The sequence below is a fragment of the Pogonomyrmex barbatus genome, unplaced genomic scaffold (genome assembly GCF_055798465.1).
Source record: "Pogonomyrmex barbatus isolate J1 unplaced genomic scaffold, ASM5579846v1 scaffold13, whole genome shotgun sequence".
In the NCBI taxonomy this organism is placed as follows: Eukaryota; Metazoa; Arthropoda; class Insecta; order Hymenoptera; family Formicidae; genus Pogonomyrmex; species Pogonomyrmex barbatus.
The window spans coordinates 2,051,581-2,073,145 of NW_028297109.1; the positions used below are offsets into that span (position 1 = coordinate 2,051,581).

Below are 21,565 nucleotides of genomic sequence, written 5' to 3' on the forward strand. Positions count from 1 at the left end.
AAATTAATATCTTCAACTAATTATTTAGCAATTAAAGGTATACTTTCATGGCATTCCATTCGAGGAAAGAGGGACGGCATTTATGTACAAATGAGAATGAAATTAAAGAGAAACATAGATAATCCGAACGAGAAGAGAAGGCGGCGAAGTCAGCTCCGGCTTGCCGATTGCTCGTAGATTCATGCTTTGCAACGCTTTGAGACGCGCTTGGCAGCGCGTTGGCCGATAATAAAATTAGAACCGTGGTAGGACATATCATTTCGACCTCCGACCTCCTTCTTCTCTCGATTCTTGCAAAGTCCTTAAAAGTGAACAACGTCTCGCATAGTCGGCAACGACGCTCGGCCACGCACGTAGTAAACACATGTGCGCACGTGCCACGGACGAAAGGAGACAAAACGAAATACTGTGTATAAGTATCGCAACTAAGTGTGTACTATTTGCCATAAGAGTGACGAGCAAGTGTTCTATCAGTCAATCGTGTCAAACATCGTTCCTGATGTAAATCCGGAATTTTTCAACGCTCGTCTTCATCGGTCAACATCGCCGATCCGACCTTGCATCGCGAAATCGCGAGGTGGAAGAATAAAAGTGTGTAAAATCGGATCGGCAAAATTATGGTCAAGTTTACCAAGCGACAATGGCTCACCCTGATTGTCATCAGTATCGCCGATTTCGCGAATGCTATTTGTGTATCGTTACAAGCCCCGTTCTATCCTCAAGAGGTAAGAACGACAGTCGCCTCCGATTTCCCGGGATCGATCGATCTTTTTCGAATGGAATTCTCATTACGAGTAAACAAGATATATAATGTAAAAGACGCTAGCGATAGTCTTTCAATTTATTTTTTATGCGTTTAAGCGTCGCTTCAAAGTGAAAAATCTTTCAATCTTCAAGATTCCCTCGCGCAATTTCAGATGATAGCGATGTTTGCGTTACACGATCATAGACATAACAAGATGATAATCGACTTATGGTGCCATTTAATATAAATTATTTACTTTGTAAAAAGCGAAATTAAAACTAAATTTAAACTGTCGTCGATGAGATACGAATTCCAAATACAATGGTTTTCAAATATAACGAATCAACATAAATGTTTACATACTACATACATACTACATTCTCATTATTGCCTTGCTGTTCTTGTTTTGATAATGCAAAGCATCATCAAAACATTTAAATCTCTCTCATCAAGAGAATGTAATAGAGAATATAAAACATAATTTATATTAATCATAAATTTATGTTAACAAAATTTATGTTAACATAATTTATGTTATTTACGTTTTATTTAGTTTTGTCTTTAATAATATATTTAGAGAAGTTTCTTTCTAATGTATACCAAATGGCTATTGTCTTCTCGCATTTTAGAGTTGTCATCAATTTTATGCATTTGACATTTTCAATTTGTATATCAACAATTTGTATATCAACAAATTATTTTTATACTTATTTCGTATCATATTTCATTAAATAAATTATAAAAATATAATATTAATTATATATAAAATTACGTACATAATATGAAATATGTAAATATAACAGTATTATTCTATATTTGTTTTATAAAATTTTTAATGGATTTATTAAAATATAAAATAAATTAAATTAAATTCAAATTATTAAAATAAAATCATTAAAATAATCGACTGAAAAAGGACTGAAAAGATTTGAAATTAATGAAGTAATACATTTTTCCATGCAATATTTAAAGCGTCGGAGGCATCAAATTATCCGAGTTCAGATCATTCTTCCAAGAGTGCAAAGGTTAACATTCGCTGAAGAAATCTTCTCGATAAGTCGAGAAGCTTGGCAGGTTCAATTAATTTTTTTCTTAATAGAATCTTTATCGTGAAAAGAAAAAAAATTCGAAAATTAACACACTATTAAGAAAATACAAGAAAATACAATCTTGTTTTTTGCATCAGAAGAAATGGATTTTATTTCTACGAGAAGACAGTTTTTATCGGTTTGCGTGCGTTATTACACAGAATCTATTTGCTGCTTTTTAGTTAAAAATACGTTACTGGTACTTATCTGGTTACAAACCGATAATTAAGTACAAAGTTAAGTCCAAAGGAATGAGATCTTTCAACAAATGTGTTTATATCATAATTTATTTCTTCATTGCATAATAATATTACTCAAAGATCCCATGTAATTTCTCTTGCCATTTCTTTTTCAGTTCTTTGTCTTGTTTCTCTTTTAATTCTGTTAATAATATTAAATACGTAATAGCAAACATACAATATTATTATAAGATAACAGGAAAGATTATGATATTTTAATGAAATTCACGTGCATATAATAACACATGTGCGATCACAGATTGCATTTAAAATTAAATGCATCATCTTCACATATTGTAACAAATGCAAGGAAATTAATAATTTTTTTCTGGTTTAAACAAATATTCAAAAAATATATTAAGTATCCACTGATAAAGCACGTGTCTAAGAATCTTGTCTGTCTACAAGACAAACGATGACATTCGATTTGTATAATTCGATTTGTAGTCTCGTCGCGTAGAGCAAAGCTCCAAAGTTTATCGGGATATTATCTTGACGAACATTAACATTGCACTGTGACGTGATAATCGACGGAATTACTGCGCAGCTCAAATGTCTTCAAATTGTCAATATTTTGACATTGACAAATTAACATATATGCGTATATATGTAAACATACATTGGCATAGATGTTTCTTTCTCACAGGCTGAGAAGAAAGGCGCGTCGCCATCGGAATATGGATTGGTCTTCGGGATTTTCGAATTGGTAGTTTTCGTTATTAGCCCAGTCTATGGACAGCATGTAAGTAAACAACATGTAATAATTAACGATTAACATAAGACTTATTTTCAAGATCGCGATAATAAATGTTGCGTCATAAGTCAAGTCGTTGTCACATTAAGTAGATAAAACTGAGTAATAAATTTCCTTATAATCTGAAAAATTGTTTTTTTCATTTTCGCTACGGTCATTAATTATTCTCATTCATTTGAGCCTTATCTGCGTTAAAATATCCGTGGCGACTAATTATGACTATCATCGCAAATAAAATATTGAAATAATAAATGTACTGAATAATAAAAAAAATAATAAAAATATATATACATACAAAGTGCTATACATGTTATAAACATAAGGAAATTTAAAGTGCCTAGATAATGATTAAGATCGTAACATGGCAAGTCAAGATTTGCCATTCATCAGGGTTGTTAAATAGTTGCACAGGCCGTGTAAATAAGTTTCGTAAATCAGTATTTAATTTGTTTAAAATAGTATTTCTGCGAAAAAATAATCAAAAATTTGTAAATATTTTTAATAAAAAATTATTTCTTAAAATATTTGTGAAATTGGTTTTTCATATTCAATTTTTTTCAATCAAAATGTAAAAAAATCTTGAAACTTGTATAATTGTTTTCGTAAAATTCAAAATTATATAATATATAAAATATATGCAAAAATATTTAATTTTATATATAGAAATGAAAATTTATACGCAAATGTCTAGCGTCTTTTTAATAAGCGATTTTTTTTAATTCAAAATAATTTTTTCCTCAAAATATCACGAGAAATTATATTTATTTTATAATTTATTATTTTATAATTTTTATAATTTCATTTATAATTTTTATTTAATTGACTATTTTCTGCAGCTCAATCGAATCGGTCCAAAGTTACTATTCAATGGCGGTATCCTAACTACAGGAACTTGTGCTATATTTTTCGGTTTATTGGACAAGGTCGATGGTCATTATCCATTCATAATTCTATCTTTCTTGATCAGAATTGTGGAAGCATTGGGAAATGCTGCATTTTTAACAGCTAGCTTTGCTATTATCGCAAAAGAATTTCCGAACAATGTCGCCACAACGTTCGCCAGCCTGGAAACCTTCTTTGGCTTGGGTCTTATCGTAGGTCCCACTGTCGGAGGTGCACTTTATGAGGTACAATGCGTTTCCTAATGATACTGCTTCAATTTCTCTCTTTTACCATTTCCACTACAGATATTTATATTTTGTACAAATTCAAAAATAATAATGTATTGGTCGCATATACGACAATTTTAGTAAACGTCAGTAGCTAATTAATTATGTATTCGGATATTATTAATATAATGAGATATTATTAACATATCAGGTAGGTGGATATACCACACCATTTGCAGTTCTTGGCTCAGCATTATTCGTAGCAGCTGTCAGTACCGCATTCATTTTACCCATGCATAACGATAGCGATCATGATGCTCACAACACCGGAGGTACTGCTCGTTCGAACAGATATTTAAACCGTGACCAGATTGATTTTGCATACAATACATTGTCCGTTATGATTCGCAGGAGTAACGAAAGTCTTGAAAATCCCCGGCGTAATGATCGCCTCCATGTCGATAATTGCGACAAGTATGAGTATTGGATTTTTGCAAGCAACATTGGAACCACATCTGAGACAATTCAATTTGAGCCCAGTCGTGCTAGGATTAATGTTTGTCATTAATGGTGGCACTTACGCGGTAACCGCACCAGCATGGGGTTGGCTTTGCGACAATTATTGGCATCCAAAGGTAATTTCATAATACAAATACAAAAAAAAACTGAATTTTATATACGATAGAGTCGTTTGGATTATCTTTATAAATTAAATCACAATAGCAAGTGTAATCTGCAGTTAACCATTTTAAAATTATGTATCAAATTTTACATAAAATAAATTTAAAGTGTAAAATAAATTTAAAATAAATTTATATAAAAGTATATTGAAATAAAAAGAATGCAACGTTTTTTTTTAGGTAGCAACCGTTGCCGGTTGTGTTCTCGTAATGATCGGTTTCTCCCTGATCGGTCCAGCACCGTTCATTCCGTCGTCTACTATAATGTTGATGACCATCAGCGGTCTTGTGATCCATGGTTTAGGCATGGCTGCTCAACTGGTTGCAAGCTTCACGGATGCCTTACGGACCTCCATGTAAGTCGTATAAGAATATTTCTGAACATGTGAATCGACTATTCACAACTCGCAAGATGATAATTTATATTATATAATACAAATCGACAATGCTTCTAATAATATCGCTTGTCCGTGTTTTATATTAAGATCGTTTGGATTTCCAAATAATCTTGAAACCTACGGACTCATTAGTGGATTGTGGACAAGTACTTTTGCCCTCGGAGCATTCATCGGCCCTAGTATTGCTGGGATTCTACTAGACAACATTGGTTTCAGAAATGGTTCTATGTTTATCGTATTACTTCATATGCTAGTGGTATGTCTGCATGCTTTTTTATTTCTTTTAATTATAATTATTCTTAATAAATATTAAAGTTAATTTTATTCTAAATCTGAGCTATCCAAAAAGAGACACTATAATCTAATATAATATCTTTCAAAAAATAGAATCCTGAACATTTCCAAATTATACTCATACATAGAAAATGAAATTTCGTTTTATTTGAATAATTCTACCAGTCTGTCTTCGAAAACTTAAATCTTTGGTTTTCAAGAATGACCAACGACGATCAACACTTTGATCGTCAGTTACTTAAGCATTTTAAATTAAAATTTTTTTTTTTAATAGTATGATATATATAATTTGAGTTATAGTGGAAAGTCTCTGTGTGCGTCTTTTTGCAGGGTGTGGTAGCTGCAGTATTCTTGACTACTTGTACCCGTACACCTAAACCGTACACCGATATCGGCGCGGTCGAAGATCCCAGAGCACCACTGGTGGAGAGCGGCCGATTGGGCAGTGGCAGTCTACATCAGAACGGACGGGGCCAAAGTGTGCCGATCGATAGGCATGCCGGCGGCATGAACTCGCTGATCGTGTGCAACAGTTATTCGAATAGAGCCGGTGCATGGTCCAGAGCATCGTATAGCGGTCGCTACTCTCACAGTTACGGCTCCATAGAGAATAAACGTTATTTGGAGCTCACCACGTGATATTGAACGTTCGGGAATGGTATCAAGGGTTTAGGATTTTGTTACTTTCTGCTACTATTCGCCATCATTCATTCTCTGGCTTCGATCATCGAGATCTTCAATCTTTCAGTTTTTCCGCGAGACTTCATTCAACCGTAAATGCAAAAGACTGTTTATTATTCAAAAAGAATATTGACCGAAAATTAATATCCCATTATTACGTCTCACTTTATCAGTAAGTTAATGTTAAACAGAAATTTAGATTTCATTTAAAATTTACAATATCTCTAGTAATATATATATATGTATTCTACTACAGATATTATAAATTCTAAATGAAATTTCTATTGTTATACAATTGTTATACAATATTTCATAAAGTTTACTTGAACTAATAATAATACCGCAATAACAGTAATAAAAAACGGTATTAACAATCAAAAATCTTATTGGCACAATTTAATTAAAATTAATTTTACTACAAAAATGTGCAAATTCTAAATAACATATATTTAATTTATGTTAAATATAAAACTTTTTGATGCTACATGATACATCGCAACTATGCTGAATTATCAGTAGATAGTGGATAGAATTATAATAATTATTACAAAAAAAGCATTTTTTCGCAAATTGCTTATAAAAAATGGTTTACTTCGTTAATTCTTGCGGATATTGCGATATTATTTTTCTCACAATTTCTATGCGTAATCTTAATTTTTTAATCTTAAAGTTAATTTTATAATGCAAAAAGATTATAAAAATTTTTTACTTATACAATACTAATTAAATTGGAAGACTTTATATATCCTTGAGAATATAATTTTGTTTATGAATCTTCGGTATACTCGGTATCTTCCTGCCTAAAGTTTCTGTATATATGCAAAAAACTGTATATGCAAAAAGTTACAAAATATTATATTGAAATAATCAATCGCAGGAAGAAAAGGAGGAGCGAACGAAACACACGCTGATGCATAAAACGCTTCAAGCAGTATTCGCAGAGTGCGTTATCGCCGATCGCTTTATCACGATTTACTTAAATAGACTCATACTATATACTCTTTCGGTTAAGTTCAATTTGACTTCAACTTTCCAGCTGCTATTACTATTGAAATAATGCATGTACATCTACATAGACTTAAGAAGTCGATTCTTATCACTAAAATCCGCGTATTGCAAGCAGCAGCTGTAGCGCTAGTTTTCTAGTGATATACTCGTTAAACTTTTACTCTTCGCTCATAACATATATTTTACTAACACGTTCGATGATAATGGCGTCAGCATCTTTAAGAGCGATATTCACAAACCAGTTTACACGACAGCTGATAAATATTCCTCACGTTATATTATTATTTTTAATAGTGTAGAATATAGTATAATCATCCCGATTGTAAAATTAACGATTTTAATGTAAAGTAACATAAATATAAAGTATCTTGTCAGTACAACGGAAAATATCAAACACATCGGGAATCGTGGTTGGCCGATATTCAATTGATGCTGCTTGAATCTAGAATTATGCGATTATGCCGTTGCACAAACCTGTATTTGCAACGGCATAATCGCATAATTCTATGTTGAGCGCCAACGGAAAAGGTAACGGACGTTGTGGGTGTTAATGGTGTCGTCGATATCATGTGTAAATGACTTTCGTAACAAGCTTGCTATGTAATTATTGCCAATCATTGCCGCAATTGTTCACACGAGAGGGAAACCGAGGAAATTAAATAGCAAAATTGTACATACACTGTTTTAATTATTGTTGCTATTTTATCCCAGAATAATCGTCACTCGTGCATCATATCTGTGTGTAAATTCTTCTTTAACAATATTGTAAAACATTGTAAGATAATTTTATACATAAAAGAATAAGGAATAAAGGATAAATATAGAATAGCAGTTGTAACGTGATGAATCTGCAATAAAAACATTTTTTTATTTAAAGCATATTTTTCAATTAACTTCTTTAATTCTGTGAATATATACAGACCTTTTTGTTTGATGATTTTAAATTTACGAAACAACTATCTTTAAATTAAAAAAAAAAAAAAAAACAGAAAAAAAAAACAAAAAAGACTTTCTATCTAATTTAATATTAACGTGATAATGTTAATTATATTTTCATAATCTCATTTATAATAACACCTCTTTCTTGTTAGAGCTCCTTGTTTATATCGTACGTACTAGAAGCTAATACATTATACTTACAGAGATGCATATCCTTCTCTTTCTCTTCTTCGCGAAATTCACTTTCATGCGACTCTCATTGCCTTTAACAACCGCAGTGGGTTTCCGAACGTCGGCGTGCCTGACGAACGTAGTTCTTTCCTGTGTTCGATTTGAATTCCAAGCTGTTCACGCATACGCGGCACGCCCACGCACGTGCACGAATTCTTTAACAATATATCCGCGACTATGTCTCCTTACTCCTGACTGTGGATGTATAGCAATGTGAAAAAAAGGCACGTTCCCTGAACTCCGCACGTGCAAATGTGCGCGTCGATGATTCATAACTCAAATATTAAAAGTAGATAATCTCTTGATTCCAAGAAAGGGCACATGGCTAACTTATTTGATCACCATTTTGAGATATTTAATCTTAGATGTTTCTGTTCCTATGATTGACTCTCTCAGAAAAAAGTTTCAATTTTATTTACATCGAAATGCAACACCTTCATACTTTTATTTACAATGTAAAAAGAAATAAATTGCGACATTTAATTTACTTCTTCTTACTTTCTTATTTTGAAAGTGGCATAAAAAAATACAATTCCGTAATATTTCAAATTCCAAATGCAATGTCCATATTGCTCAACTTTTGTTAAATTTTATTGTTAAAATTTCGGTATTACATATCTTCCGATATTACACAACTATAGAAATTATATCCTCTAGCTATATATTTACATCATTTTATAAATATAGATAATTCAATTGTTTCCAAGTGAAATTGCTAATTTGTCGAATAAATACATTCAAATTTGTTAAGTACTCTCTTTTTATTTAATTACTTAAACGTTCATGTTCAAAGTTTATTGCGAGAACTTAAGTATCCTTCTAACTAACTTTGTTTTATCTGCACGAGAATGTACAACACGTAAAGAGATAATGTGCTACTGTTTCCGTAACTATTTGTATTCCGCAGATCGTCGTGTTCACTCGTGTGCATCGACCTGTCGGTAAATGATTCTGTTATTTCTGCAATATGCTAGCAAAATTTTATTCGCACTTCTCGCCGCGCTAATGACACTTTTTCACGTTATCCAACTGTTGCAAACAAAATCAATAATTAATATTTAAAAATTATCTTGTTATTTTAACAAGGGATCACTGTACCTACGCAAAATATATCGAATTTACATTTAATATGCGTGAAATAAATTAAAATAAAATTAACCATAAAAATATGATATAATGTTAAATCTAAGAGAGTTATCACAATTACGCGGATTGATAATTAAGATTATTCGTACAAAAATTGCTATTATCTTCATAAAGTCGGTATTTTCATAAAGATGGAAAAGACGCTTTGTGTAACATTTGAGCGGAAGGAAGCAATAAAAGAGAGTAGACAGAGAGAAAGAAAGAGAGAGAGACTCGAAGAATTTGAAAGTCTTCGTCTTACCTTCTTTAAACACAGTCGAGCACGAAAGCGAAGTGGAGGAATGAAAGGAAGACGAGGGAATTATTAACGCATACGGCGTTGCTCACCGGTGTGCATCCAAGTGTCCACCGAAGCACTAGCCTCTCTTCCTCCGACACCCCCCCTCTCCTCGTCCCTTTTTCCACTATGATTTCCAACTTCCAGACATAAGGTGTTACGTCGCGAATTCCTACGGATCTTGTCGTCCCGGCTGGTTAAATGCAAGAATTCTCTACCGGAAGAAACAGCGGTCGAGGGCAATGTAATTGCAATTGACGCAATTAAATAATAATCCCTCCCTTTTAATCCAAAATTTATCCATTCTTGAAGTTGTAATTAATTTTTTTAATTATATGTTAATTAATTATTTTTAATTATATCGTGACATTGTTGTTTAGCTGATATTGAAAATTTTATGCCAGCAGAAAGTTTTTATAAAATTCTCAATAAATAAATTTAAATTAACTAAAATTTCATATTTATCAATTCATTATATACTTAAAACAAATCTGATACAATTTAATCTATTTAATCTAAATCTAACAAAATTTAACTTTTTTATGGAAATGTTAAACGATCCTAAAAATTCTCTTAAAGCTAATTTTTCAAATTAGATTTTTTTTATTTATCACAACTTGTAAAATCAAAATAAACGATGCTTATTCAAATGTTCGGAATTAATGTCAAAATGAATTTTAACATTTTCATCAGCGGTGTTCCTGTAAAGTAAGAAACAGACCAAGCCGAAATAAATATCGATATCAGCTCCTTATGCAGACAGACAGGTATCAATACACCTTGCTCCAGACTTCCTCGACCTACCATCAGGTGCACCTATCGGGCGAGGTGCTGCCACCTGAGCAGGTACACCCGCAGGTAAGGGCAAACATAATGCTTACGAACATATGTATAACCCGCGAAAAGGAGCAGGTCCGTGGAAAGGGGGTTGCCGGTCGTTCCTCCCACCTTTCGCCCTGTCAACCGATAGAGGGGTCCCGATGCGCAAGCGCAAAGACCCGTGGGTCCTTTGCACCGAGAACGAACGGCCGGGGCCTGACTCCGGAGACTCAAAGTACGTTTCTGTCGTAAGAGAAGGTGCCGCGGTACGTGTTAGTCGTCAGCGGTTCTCTCAGTAATTCGTCCGTCTAACTCTTGCGGAGTAATTCCTCGCAAGTTCTCGTCATCTTTTAATTTTTCCCTCTTTTACTGTTTCTTCTTTTTCCTTTCGCCACTGTTCGAATGCGAGTGAAACGTGCGCGCGATTTTGGAATTTCGATACGTTATCAGTGACGAAAGGGGTGAGAGAAGAAGAGAAAAAAATTACTCGTGTTTATCGGTGTACACTGTGCTATGGGGATCTAAGAATATCAGTCAAGGTGAGTTGTTAATTTTTCTTTTGCTAAGGAAATTTTTCTCTCTTAACTTTAAAAAGTACAGATGGAACTTAATTAGATTACAGTTACATAACACATATAATTCTTCTCCGAATATTTTAAGGAGGAAATTAAAATTTTGTTTTTACTACAATTTATAAATAAAACGAAGAAATTAGTAGGTTTCAAAATTTAAGATTAAAGATTTAAGGTTAAAATTTAGATTGTTGGTCCCTTAATGTAATAATTCTGCGTAATGCAATACTTCTTAAAGTTTAGAAGACTAAGTTTACATTTTGCGATGATAACACAAACAAACGAACATAAACGAACATACGAACAAACGAACATAAATAAATATAGAAAAGAAAACATTAAAAAACGTTAAAAATACTAGATTTGAATATTAACAAAAATTTTGTGTTTTACTCGATTAAACTGTTGTTTTTTTTTATAAATTCAGAATAAATGGGACGAATCTAAATTACATCACAAATCCATTCAAGATGTTATAAACTTGCGGATTGTGCAGCTACAACAACTTTATGACATCATGAAATTATCCTAAACATAGGTCGCGCGCATGTGCCATTCACTTTTTATGAGGAATGACGAAATGAAAAGTTGAAAGGTGACAATAACATTAAAAATGTCAAAAGCTATTGATTTATAGGACAATACATTCAATTACGAATCTTGGTTTACGGAATCTGAGTTTATAGAATCTTACATCGTACTTATTCGAAATAATTCTTAGAATTTCTATAGAATTTCTTCAAATAGTTTCTTCCAAATATACATTTCTTTTTTTTTTTGCAAATATCCGAAGGTGCTATTACGTGCATTTAATTATCGCCTGCAACTAACACACAAGAATATAATAATATGCGTAATCGTGTTCTCGCGGGATGCACAGGAGGCTTCGCAACATTTACATTAATATTATCGCGATACGAAAATGCAACGCGATCTGCAGAGGTAGATAGAGCCAAGCGGAGCACTGACCGGTGATTTGAATGCGCGGTGCAATCGCCAGGCACTACGATTCATAAACGCTCCGTATCTGCAACCTGGTAGCAGAAATATGATACACGCACGAGCATAAACATCGTCGTAATTCGTTTTTCCAAACGATCGCCTGATATTACTCATACCTATTGCACTCGTAATATAAATAATTTTCGTACTTTTGCCGCCTTAACAACGTCATAGACGAGATTATCGAGAAAAAGAATACTCGTTTAGAAATCAGATTAATCATGGGTCTCACATTTTTCTTTTAGATTTGATGAAAATAGGTCACGATTATACACAGCTGGCCCGATTTCATCAGGTTAACCTTACTTTTAAATATTCGGAAATATGTAATTATGTTTAAGGATGCAACGCATATTTCGTTTTACCGCTTACCATATGGCGCGGCGCGTTCCGTTGTACAAAATATCGAAATTTATCGATTACGAAAATTATCGATTAATAACTGATGTTGGATTACAATAATCGTTTAAACACCTTCGGTTTTGTTCCGAAAAGAACTCAGCTATTCTACGCGTAGATTACAGTTGAGAGACCTGTTAGGGTATTTGAAATTGTGATTCCAGGCGTGTCCAAGTAGAGAACGTTAGGGCAAGCAGACGGATGGATGAACGTATGATGTGTACGTGTACGTGTACGTGTGTGTGTGTGTGTGTGTGTGTGTGTGTGTGTGTGTGTGTGTGTGTGTGTATGTGTGTGTGCGTATGTCTACGCGTACGTCGCCGGAGATCAAATCACGGTTAGCCTAATGTCGGAACGAATAAGTCTATACGTAGGTGTGCGGTTGTATACCGCTGGAATCTCGACTGTGCTTTAACATCCTGTGATTCTTCGTGCCGCGCGAAAGGATTCCCGTAGGAATCCAATCTCACGCAGCATCTCGTTAATGAAGAAGAGAATACAGAGCTATTAGCTGAAAAGTAATAGAGAATAATCGTGGCCAATTTAGCTAATTTACGATTTAAAACAATTCTTAATTCACCGAATAGTGAAACACATATAAGCAGCAACACAAAAATATTGAAGTTTTTTTAATAAACATTGCGTACTTTAACTTTTTTAAGGAAACTTTGAAGTAAGATATAAAAATGTATGTCTATGTATATCTATTTATGTATGTATATCTTATCTTATCTTATTTATTATCTTATCTTATTTATTATCTTATCTTATTTATTATCTATATCTTATCTTATCTATCTTATGCATATTCTTATTATTGTTTAACACATATTAAAATATTAAAAACATCATTTAAAAGGAAAAAAACATAATATTTAAAAATTATTTTTTAAAAAATCTGACTAGTAAGTATTATACCTAGTAGGTAGATTTATTTTATTTTCATCATGATGTCATCGAGGGTAACGTAGCGCTGCGACAAGTTTGTGATATCTTTTTCTCTTCTCTCCTCTCTTCTTTAATCCACGTAAACAGGACGCAGAAAACAAGCGTCATGCTCAACGGACTGAACGAAGATCGTGCGAACTACGGGTGCGCGATTAATCTCCATTTCGCGCAATTTCCTATATCGCGGCCCATTATCCTCCCGGGGGAGGGGAGGGGGGGGAGAGGACATCGGGAATGCAAAATGTGCGCGGGGCTCAAATTAATCGCTCGATAACAACATGCGATCAAGTAAAATGCAAGACCCCACGTTGTACAAGGAGACGGACCGCCGTGACTCGTTACATGGCGGAATGACCACGGGTCTCCATCGGCAAGCCAATCGCATGTGTTTTGCATATGGACTCTGTTTGATTGCGGAGCCTCGTGTTGGGGCGTCGCTTGAGAGAGATTCGGAGCCTCTTGAACATCTCTGTGTTGCGCGCATGCATGAGGGATGTGTTTATTATGCTTTCGTATATGCGTATGAGTTGTGTGAGTGGCGCACGAGTGTGTGTGTGTGTGTGTGTGTGTGTGTGTGTGTGTGTGTGTGTGTGTGTGTGTGTGTGTGTGTGTGTGTGTGTGTGTGTGTGTGTGTGTGTGTGTGTGTGTGTGTGTGTGCGTGTGTGCGCCATCATGAAATGTAGTCGAACCGGCTGCGAACGCGCGCGCACGATGCATCTCAAGAGACCGTGCCCCGGAACTTCGTGGACCCTGGCTGGGTCCCCGACGAGTGCCCTGACGAATTTCTTTCTTTTACCGCATCACGTACGCGTTACGTACGGTTGCGGGAGCGTGAGCTGCGGTAAAAGTTTTACACCTCGCGGTTTATACGGACCGCGCGGGCTTTCCTTGCGGTCGAAAGCAGTGAACGTTTCCCGTCACGATATCGCGCGTATTAAATGCATACTTGTTTACGCGAGACCGAGCCCGCCAACTTTGACTCCCCCAGAGAAATAGATCTCGCGGCAATTGAACACGCGCAGAGTAATTAAATGTCTCCCAGCAAGGTCGCGATAGATATCAAGTTAGACACGTAAATAAATATACCGAATTATTTTCGATAAAAACAGGATATTGTAACGGGATTTTAAGTAGTAATCGCCAATAGAAGTACGATGTTTAAAATAAAAATGCTCAATCGACAATACGGAATCCCGTGAGCCCTTATTATGGCATAATAATAAATTTCGAGACCCTGGCCGTTCCCGAGATGCTCGAGACAGGCATAAATGGCAATGCTGCGTTCGATCTATGCATTGGCTTAGCTGCCGTTGCATGTTCCGTGTATTTCTGCAACGTCGGGGCCGTGAGGCAGAGAAAAGCGAAGACCGTTCGTTCGTCTGATCGTCCGAAAAAGAACACCTCGGCGCGGCGAAGAAAGGCTCGTAAAAGCGGCGTGCAGTCATTGCACCGCATATAAGATCCGCGGGCTGCGCACCTCCGCCGCTCGCCGAACGGCGAACAATGGCTGCTGACGTCACGAGACTGCACCTGCAGCTGTACGTGCATGTGCGCCGATATGCACGAGGACCGTCCCGTGAATCCCGAACGTCTCGTGGACTTTGTTCCGCGGTTTCTGAACCGTACGAACAAGTGTTTGATACATACGACGTATGGCGCCAGCATCTTTCCGCATAATTACATACGATTATTTTGCATATTGCTTGAAAAACCTTTTATTGGAAAAATATTCTCATATATGTGATTAATTTATCACCTTTACTAATATGTTATTTGTTGAGAGATTATCATTGGACTGATGCAAAGATTTGTCATTTCTTCGTCGGATCTTGTATTAAAGTTAAAAAAAAAAAACTAAAATATTTGAAAGGATATTGAAAACTTTTTCTGTAAATAAAAAAGTATACGAAAATTCAAAGCAGTAATTTTCTTCATTGAATTTTTGTTCAGCTTTTACTTAATACATATGAAAAATCTTTTGTACCAATATAATATTGAGTTTATTTAGATAAAAAAACGTCATCTTTTATTAAAAGTAATAACAAATAATAAAGTTAATTATATAAATTCAAAGTGAGTTTTACTCATATTCACTGACAATAATCGATCGTCGCGAATTGCGAGATCTCGGAAATCTGATGACGGAACGCGATGTCTCTCACGACAGGTGGCGTGAAATGTCACGCCAAATGCATCATCGCGCGAAGATCCGTGGCGGGATGTATTCGTAAAATTTCGACAAATTATCGTTGGATTACGATCGTCGACAAAACACAATCCTCGTCCCCCGAGTAATTCTCTCACGTTACTGCATAAAAATGTCGGCGCGACGGGACAACGCGAATTTTTTCGGGCCCGATCGTTCTTCGGCTGGACTTTCACCATTTAAAATTCGTCTGCCTTCACCTGACCGAGTCATCGCTCGTCCCGCTCTCAAGACCGGATCGGATCGAGAGAAGGAGGCCTCGCTAAATATCTTATTACTTTTGAATTAACATATCGGTACCGAGATAACTGGACTTTTTCTTGCCGCGGCTCTCTGTCAGCACACATTGCGGACGTTCTTAGGATATATGGGTCACCCGACAGTCCCTTCATTGGCGCTTCAAGTGCCGTCGATCGGTCGTTCAGGTACGATCAGGTGAAATTAATTTAATTGGCTGCCATAGACATAACATGCATGCTCACGCATGAGCGTAAGTTCTTTTTTGGCGAAACGGTGACTTGTCTTGCACTTTCGCGGACGGTAGCCGATCGAGTGGCTGTACCATCGATTTCTAATATTCAAATGGCCGAGGATATAAAAGAGCGATATTTACAAATCAATCGAAATCGGACAAAATTAAAAACGCTGATTAATACGCCCGTCTTCCTTTTTCATCTCTCGCGCTCTCATTTCAATGGAGTATACGCGTAGTGAAAATCTTGCAGCATTCTTTCAGCAGAATAATCTTGCGTGTAGATGTACGTAGTTGCGACGTATCTCTCTATTACTCGCCATTCGCGAGAGTATGCGCGATCGTCGATCGGATCGACGATCGATCTTCGTGACGGAAAGTTTCTACGCGACGGAAAAAACTCGCCGCATCGAACAGTTATAAAAGTCAATCGCGAGTATATACATATCGAGCCGCGCGACTTCTTGATCGCTCGCTCGCTTCCCTCGTCGGGCAGCTTTCCTTTGAGTTTCTATCACGAGACTTAGACTTTCGACGGGGGTCTACGACTCCTCAATAGACTTCTCCACGTATATGCCGATTACTATAGTAATAGATAGTTTGTCACGAGCGTCATTCGCACGGATAATTCTAATCGCGCCGATGATTTTATTTCTGCGCCGCTTCGCTGAACTTCGCTTTTATCCGTTCCAGTGTTTTGACAAAATAAAGGTAGTGCGGCTGCAAATGGCAAGAAGAAGGCCTCCATAAAAAAAAAAGAAGTCGCTGTTAACGTTGAATTTATGAAATGTGAAATTTTAGTTGAAAACCATGGCAAATCGAGCGGGGAAAATCGTCGACGTATATCTCGCGTATCAAGAGAATTTCTTTGTAAGTAAAAATAAACGCTGATGTTCGTATACATAAATAAATACAATAACAATTTTATATTTTATTTTATCAAACCATTAATATTCTTATTAATTAATTAATTTAAGAACATAAGAATAGCATAAGTTATAACAAGATCGGAAACTTTATTTCTATTACTAGAATTTTATACTTTAGTTGTTAGACACGAGTTCTAACGAATCATTGTAGAGATTTTGTGCGTTGAAAGTTTCAAGTCTCACAGTCTTTGGAAGGTGCCTTCATGCAATTTAATACCAAGGAAAAGTTGGCGTTTGAAGAGCTCTGAAGAGTCAATGCCGGGTTTATCAATAGGAAGTTGCAGGTAGCGCTATCGAGTTCGCCCATCAGTTGTTTCAGCTCAAATTGCAAAAGCCACTTGCGCCAATAGTTTGAAACAAACTTCGGCTGCTTATCATCTTACAATCGGTAACGGTCGTTCTCCGTTCACCGTTCTCAAAATGGCGCCGGGGACAGTTAGTCCTGTTACGTCAGGTCGCCGATTACGGTCGCACGGAATGTATTTGAAGATCTAATCCCTTCCCGTTTGTCCTCTCTCGCGACCCTGTTCCCATCTGAGAAGATATGCAACGTGCATGCAGTTAAACGCGTACGTTCGCATGATGGCTGTAACTGGGTTAGGCAATTCGCGAAAGACTCGAGGTACGCGTCCTTGATAAATGGAGAAGAGTACCGTTTTCGAACGAATAAATGTGCAAAATTGGGCAGTTCATCGCGTGGATAATTATATTTTTCTTTTTTTTTTTTCCTTTTATACGCGGAAATTTCCCAAGAGAAAGAAAAAAATCTTTCTTTTATTCTTCCGATAATTAAACTATTAAAAAAATAACGAATAGTGTTATCGAAGACTCGTGCGCGAGTGGAAAGGTATCCCGTACAATTAGAAAGCATACTCTCATCTCTAGTGCACAATTCACTTAAGGAATTACTTAAATTAATACGGACAGACGTGGTAATCGACGGACGGTTAGAAAACGAACAATGTGTTTCATAAATCAAGTGACCGCATAAATGGCCGCGAATGAGGGAAAAAAAATGCTAGACTCACATCGGCCGATTGCACGGTTCGCAATCATTTTGATCGATGTCGATGCGATGCCGCTACGTTTCCTGTTATTTCCCTCCTACATCCCTCCTGCATGCTGTCGCGTCTGAGGAATGCGATTCGCTCGATCGGCCGTTCGATAAATAATTGGGTTAACGGTTTCACGGCGGAATCGTCGTCGCCGGCAGTCGAGGGAAACGGCCTTGATGATGTTGCACAGACGTCCTAAGGACGACTCACCCAGCTTTCTCCGAACGCACCTCTAACCGACTAACCGATCGCTCGTTCGTTCGTTAGTAGCCGCGCAAGCTTCTGTTATACCTACGTCACTTTGCGCGTTTCTTTTTCTTCGTACGGTTTATCACTTCTTACTTCTTCGTAAACATTGGAAACTGATTAGTGAAATAATTAAGATGCCTGTCGTCGACCGTGAATTAATGTCGACTGTAATAATTGCTCCTTGTACAGATGAAGAGACTAGTGTATCATCCGTTACGTCAGGAATAAATTACTTTACGTAATTCCTACGTTGAGATACTGCATATAAGTTTGTTATACGTTGGGAAGAATACAATGAAAACAGTATTAATATCCAAGCTTAAATGTAGAAGCTCAAATTATCTGCATCTTTTTTTAAACCAGGAAAAGCAAAAAGATTACGCGAAGTTGTATTATTACACAGTATATCTACCCGTGCTGCTTCAAACATACAATTATATTATAAAAATTACAGAATATATTATATTAGCGATTGTGCGCTTTAGATATAATTACTACAATTTAATATATTAAAGAGATAAAAATGTTTAAATATGTTAAATATGTTTATCCACATGTTTATAAACAGCAATGAGACTATATTAATTAAAATTAATCCAATACGTTATGATAAGAGTAATTCTGATGTATTTTTGGACAATCTGCAAATGAATTGTAAATCATTTCTTTGACAAGATTCAGTCGAAGGTCAATTTTTTTTAAATATTCAAGAGAACTGCGCATTCATGTGATTCCATATCTTCTGCCAGAGAAACATTTCTAGATATTTAAATTCCTGTTTTTCGTATGGTAAATCATTCATCTAACCAGTCGCATTAATTAGGCTAACCTTTCCGCGATGAAAGCATTCGTCGTGTGGTTATGCGAATGAAGTCGTCCTTGATGCTACCTGTCGAGATTCCTTTAAGGCCGAGTTGCGCTTTCCCTGAACATAAGTCATTCCTGACAGCCACGAAGAAATGACCGCAACTCTTTCTATCTGGGAAGTCTTCGAACCAACATTTGTTTTTGTTATTCTTTGCTCGTTGTTAATGGCTGCATTTGAATATTCGCTGTAAAATCGAGCAATTAAAAGAGATAGTATATCGAGAAAAAAAACATTAAAAACGTCAATTCTGCATTAATCAACTGCATTAATCAACTGATTATAAAATCACTTTAGATACAATTAAAACTACACGATTTAATAAATATTCTATATTTTTATGTTCTTGAACTTATATAAGTTGTAATAAAAACTTGTCAACGTAATATGCAATAAGAACAATAAGACTCAATTTGTGCGTCCAGTAGAAATGTAAACACATCAATTCAATTCATATATCAAAGTTTCATTCACTCGTATTGGTCGATTGACTTGATTAATCGTCGTGACATCAAATGCGACATTTTTCGTAAAAAAATTTACGCACTAGCAAATTTATGTTCAAGCAGCAAAGGAATTAATTCGTGATTTTTTTCGAATCCGGTTTGCAAATTGCTTCTACAGGAATGGACTGTATTTAATACGACGAGTATCGAAATGAGGAGTTTATTAATATCACAATTAATGCATACCTGCACGCGTAACATCATCGTTGGAAGATTCTTGAGAGATGATAAGGGAATCATTAAAGTTACAAATGTTTTAGTAAAACATTGATTTTCAAATATGGAGAAGTCTCTTGAAATAATATATATATATATATATATAATATATATATATAATAATATATATAAAGCTTAACTTTCATGCTGGTTTATTGCAGTTATTTAAAATAATAATAAGTTTTTTATCATTTATAAACTTTATTTATTAAAAGTTTTTACTTTGCTTAAAATACTTAAAGAATAAATGTTTATTATTAAAAAGTTATTAATAAAGATATTTCTATTTTCTATTACTAAATTATTTTTACCTAATAATTTTTTAAACTATTACATATTAAAAACGTTAATTACGAATTAAAATGTTAATTACGAGTTAAAATTACATCTATTTTATACTTATTTTGTTTCATTTCAACTAAGGCCATGCAATGGTAATGTTTGCGGTTGTGACAAAACCACAATATAACAGAGTATATATCATCAGAGTTTTTCTGTGGTATATATGTAGAATGAGTAAATTAATTTAAAATACAAATATTATTTCATGCATTAAACAAACTTTTTTAATTCCATCCAAGTATCTACGTAATTTTAATAGTATCGAATCACTTGTGAAATTGGTAAAGAAAACAGACAAAGGACGCTACAGAATAATTAAAAGATGATGCCGTCACATTGTCTTCGTGAGTTACGTGCGTATAACGGTAATTACCCGTATGTACATGCTCTTCGAATCGATTTTGTACCGTTCGTTGACGGAAACTGTTTCTCGACACACCTACTTATTCGAACCCCGTAACTAAGAAGCGTCCTCCATGACGTACCACGTCCTTCGCAAGCATTTCCCTTGCAAACATATAATTTTATCTGTAAAAATAAAAAGTTGCAAAGAAAAAAAGGTAACATTCCGCACTTTGTGTCATCCGGAAAAAGAAGATGCAATTAAACGTCGTTACTTGCGGCAAAACTTCAATCCGCGAAGCTAAATGGTTTTCTAATTTAATGCAGAGGATATGCTTTGCTGCTAAGATAAGTTTATCGAAGAACCTGTCGCTGCAGCTGAATATTGCCACATGCTGAACATTGCAGGCGAGATATCAACAGAGATACGCCAATCGTCCAGTATGGGCGGATCGATTTGACGCGATTTCTAAGTGGCAATTCCCGAGATTGCACGTATGCACAATGGACATACGGGTACAGCTAGATACGCCTGGCGACACTTTCACTCGCTGCCAATGTCCGATCCAATGGCTCCAGCAATGCTATGCCGACCAGCCCGAGTCAACGGAGCTGGCGTTACAGTTTCGTTCCACTGGCCAGGGAATCCGGTCTCCCGACACCACGAATCCGGTCGTGCGAACAATAGACTTGCCCTGCGATCGTAGTACGATCTCATACAAGAAAATTTTTATAAATGATGAAAGCACCCGCGTCTTTCGCTTTGCGCACAAGCGTGGCACATGAAAATGAAACACACGGAAATATCCAAAGTGTGCCGCAATCCTCTAACAAAAGTGTCACAATTCTGAACAGAAAGTGCTCTGAAAAAAAAAAAAAAAAAAAAATCAAGCAAAACAACTCCGAAAACACTTCTTTATTTTCAATTTTTTCGTTTTTAAAATTTTTATATTTGATCGAAAGAGGATTATAAAAAACGATATCTGAAAAACAATAATATGAGAAAAATATTATTGTCAAAATTTGAAAATATTAATGTATTACTTTAATTACG

At 35.4% G+C, this 21,565-nt stretch overlaps 2 protein-coding genes and 1 long non-coding RNA gene across 4 annotated transcripts in view; 2 read left to right on the forward strand and 1 right to left on the reverse strand.

Annotated features, from left to right (window-relative positions):
* Positions 1–67: 67 nt before the first annotated feature.
* Positions 68–7,877, forward strand: LOC105423230 (MFS-type transporter SLC18B1). The gene is made up of 8 exons (XM_025217334.2): positions 68–725; positions 2,719–2,814; positions 3,663–3,953; positions 4,147–4,267; positions 4,347–4,570; positions 4,796–4,971; positions 5,101–5,269; positions 5,638–7,877. The coding sequence occupies exons 1-8, from the start codon at positions 618–620 to the stop codon at positions 5,944–5,946; spliced, it is 1,494 nt and encodes a 497-aa protein (XP_025073119.2). The 5' UTR covers positions 68–617; the 3' UTR covers positions 5,947–7,877.
* LOC148937550 (uncharacterized) lies at positions 7,734–8,577 on the reverse strand. Its single transcript, XR_016138231.1, has 2 exons — positions 8,137–8,577; positions 7,734–7,844 (listed from the first exon to the last, which is right to left on the reverse strand). It is a non-coding gene; the product is annotated as an uncharacterized LOC148937550 (long non-coding RNA).
* Positions 8,578–10,544: 1,967 nt separating this feature from the next.
* Positions 10,545–21,565, forward strand: part of LOC105423231 (uncharacterized) — a 37,725-nt gene continuing 26,704 nt past the window's right edge. The window contains exon 1 of one of the 2 annotated variants that reach the window (XM_011632905.3): positions 10,545–10,947. The gene's annotated coding sequence lies outside the window, so the exon portion shown is untranslated. The remainder of the gene's footprint in view (positions 10,948–21,565) is intronic. The other variant, XM_011632906.3, reaches the window with a different exon arrangement.

What these genes read in the sequence shown, in the direction of transcription:
- LOC105423230 (XM_025217334.2), top strand. Translation starts at nt 618, where the DNA reads ATGGTCAAGTTTACCAAGCGACAATGGCTCACCCTGATTGTCATCAGT. An exon ending in GCCCAGTCTATGGACAGCAT is followed by an intron (nt 2,815 to 3,662) that starts GTAAGTAAACAA and finishes TATTTTCTGCAG; the next exon opens with CTCAATCGAATCGGTCCAAA. An exon ending in ACAATTATTGGCATCCAAAG is followed by an intron (nt 4,571 to 4,795) that starts GTAATTTCATAA and finishes GTTTTTTTTTAG; the next exon opens with GTAGCAACCGTTGCCGGTTG.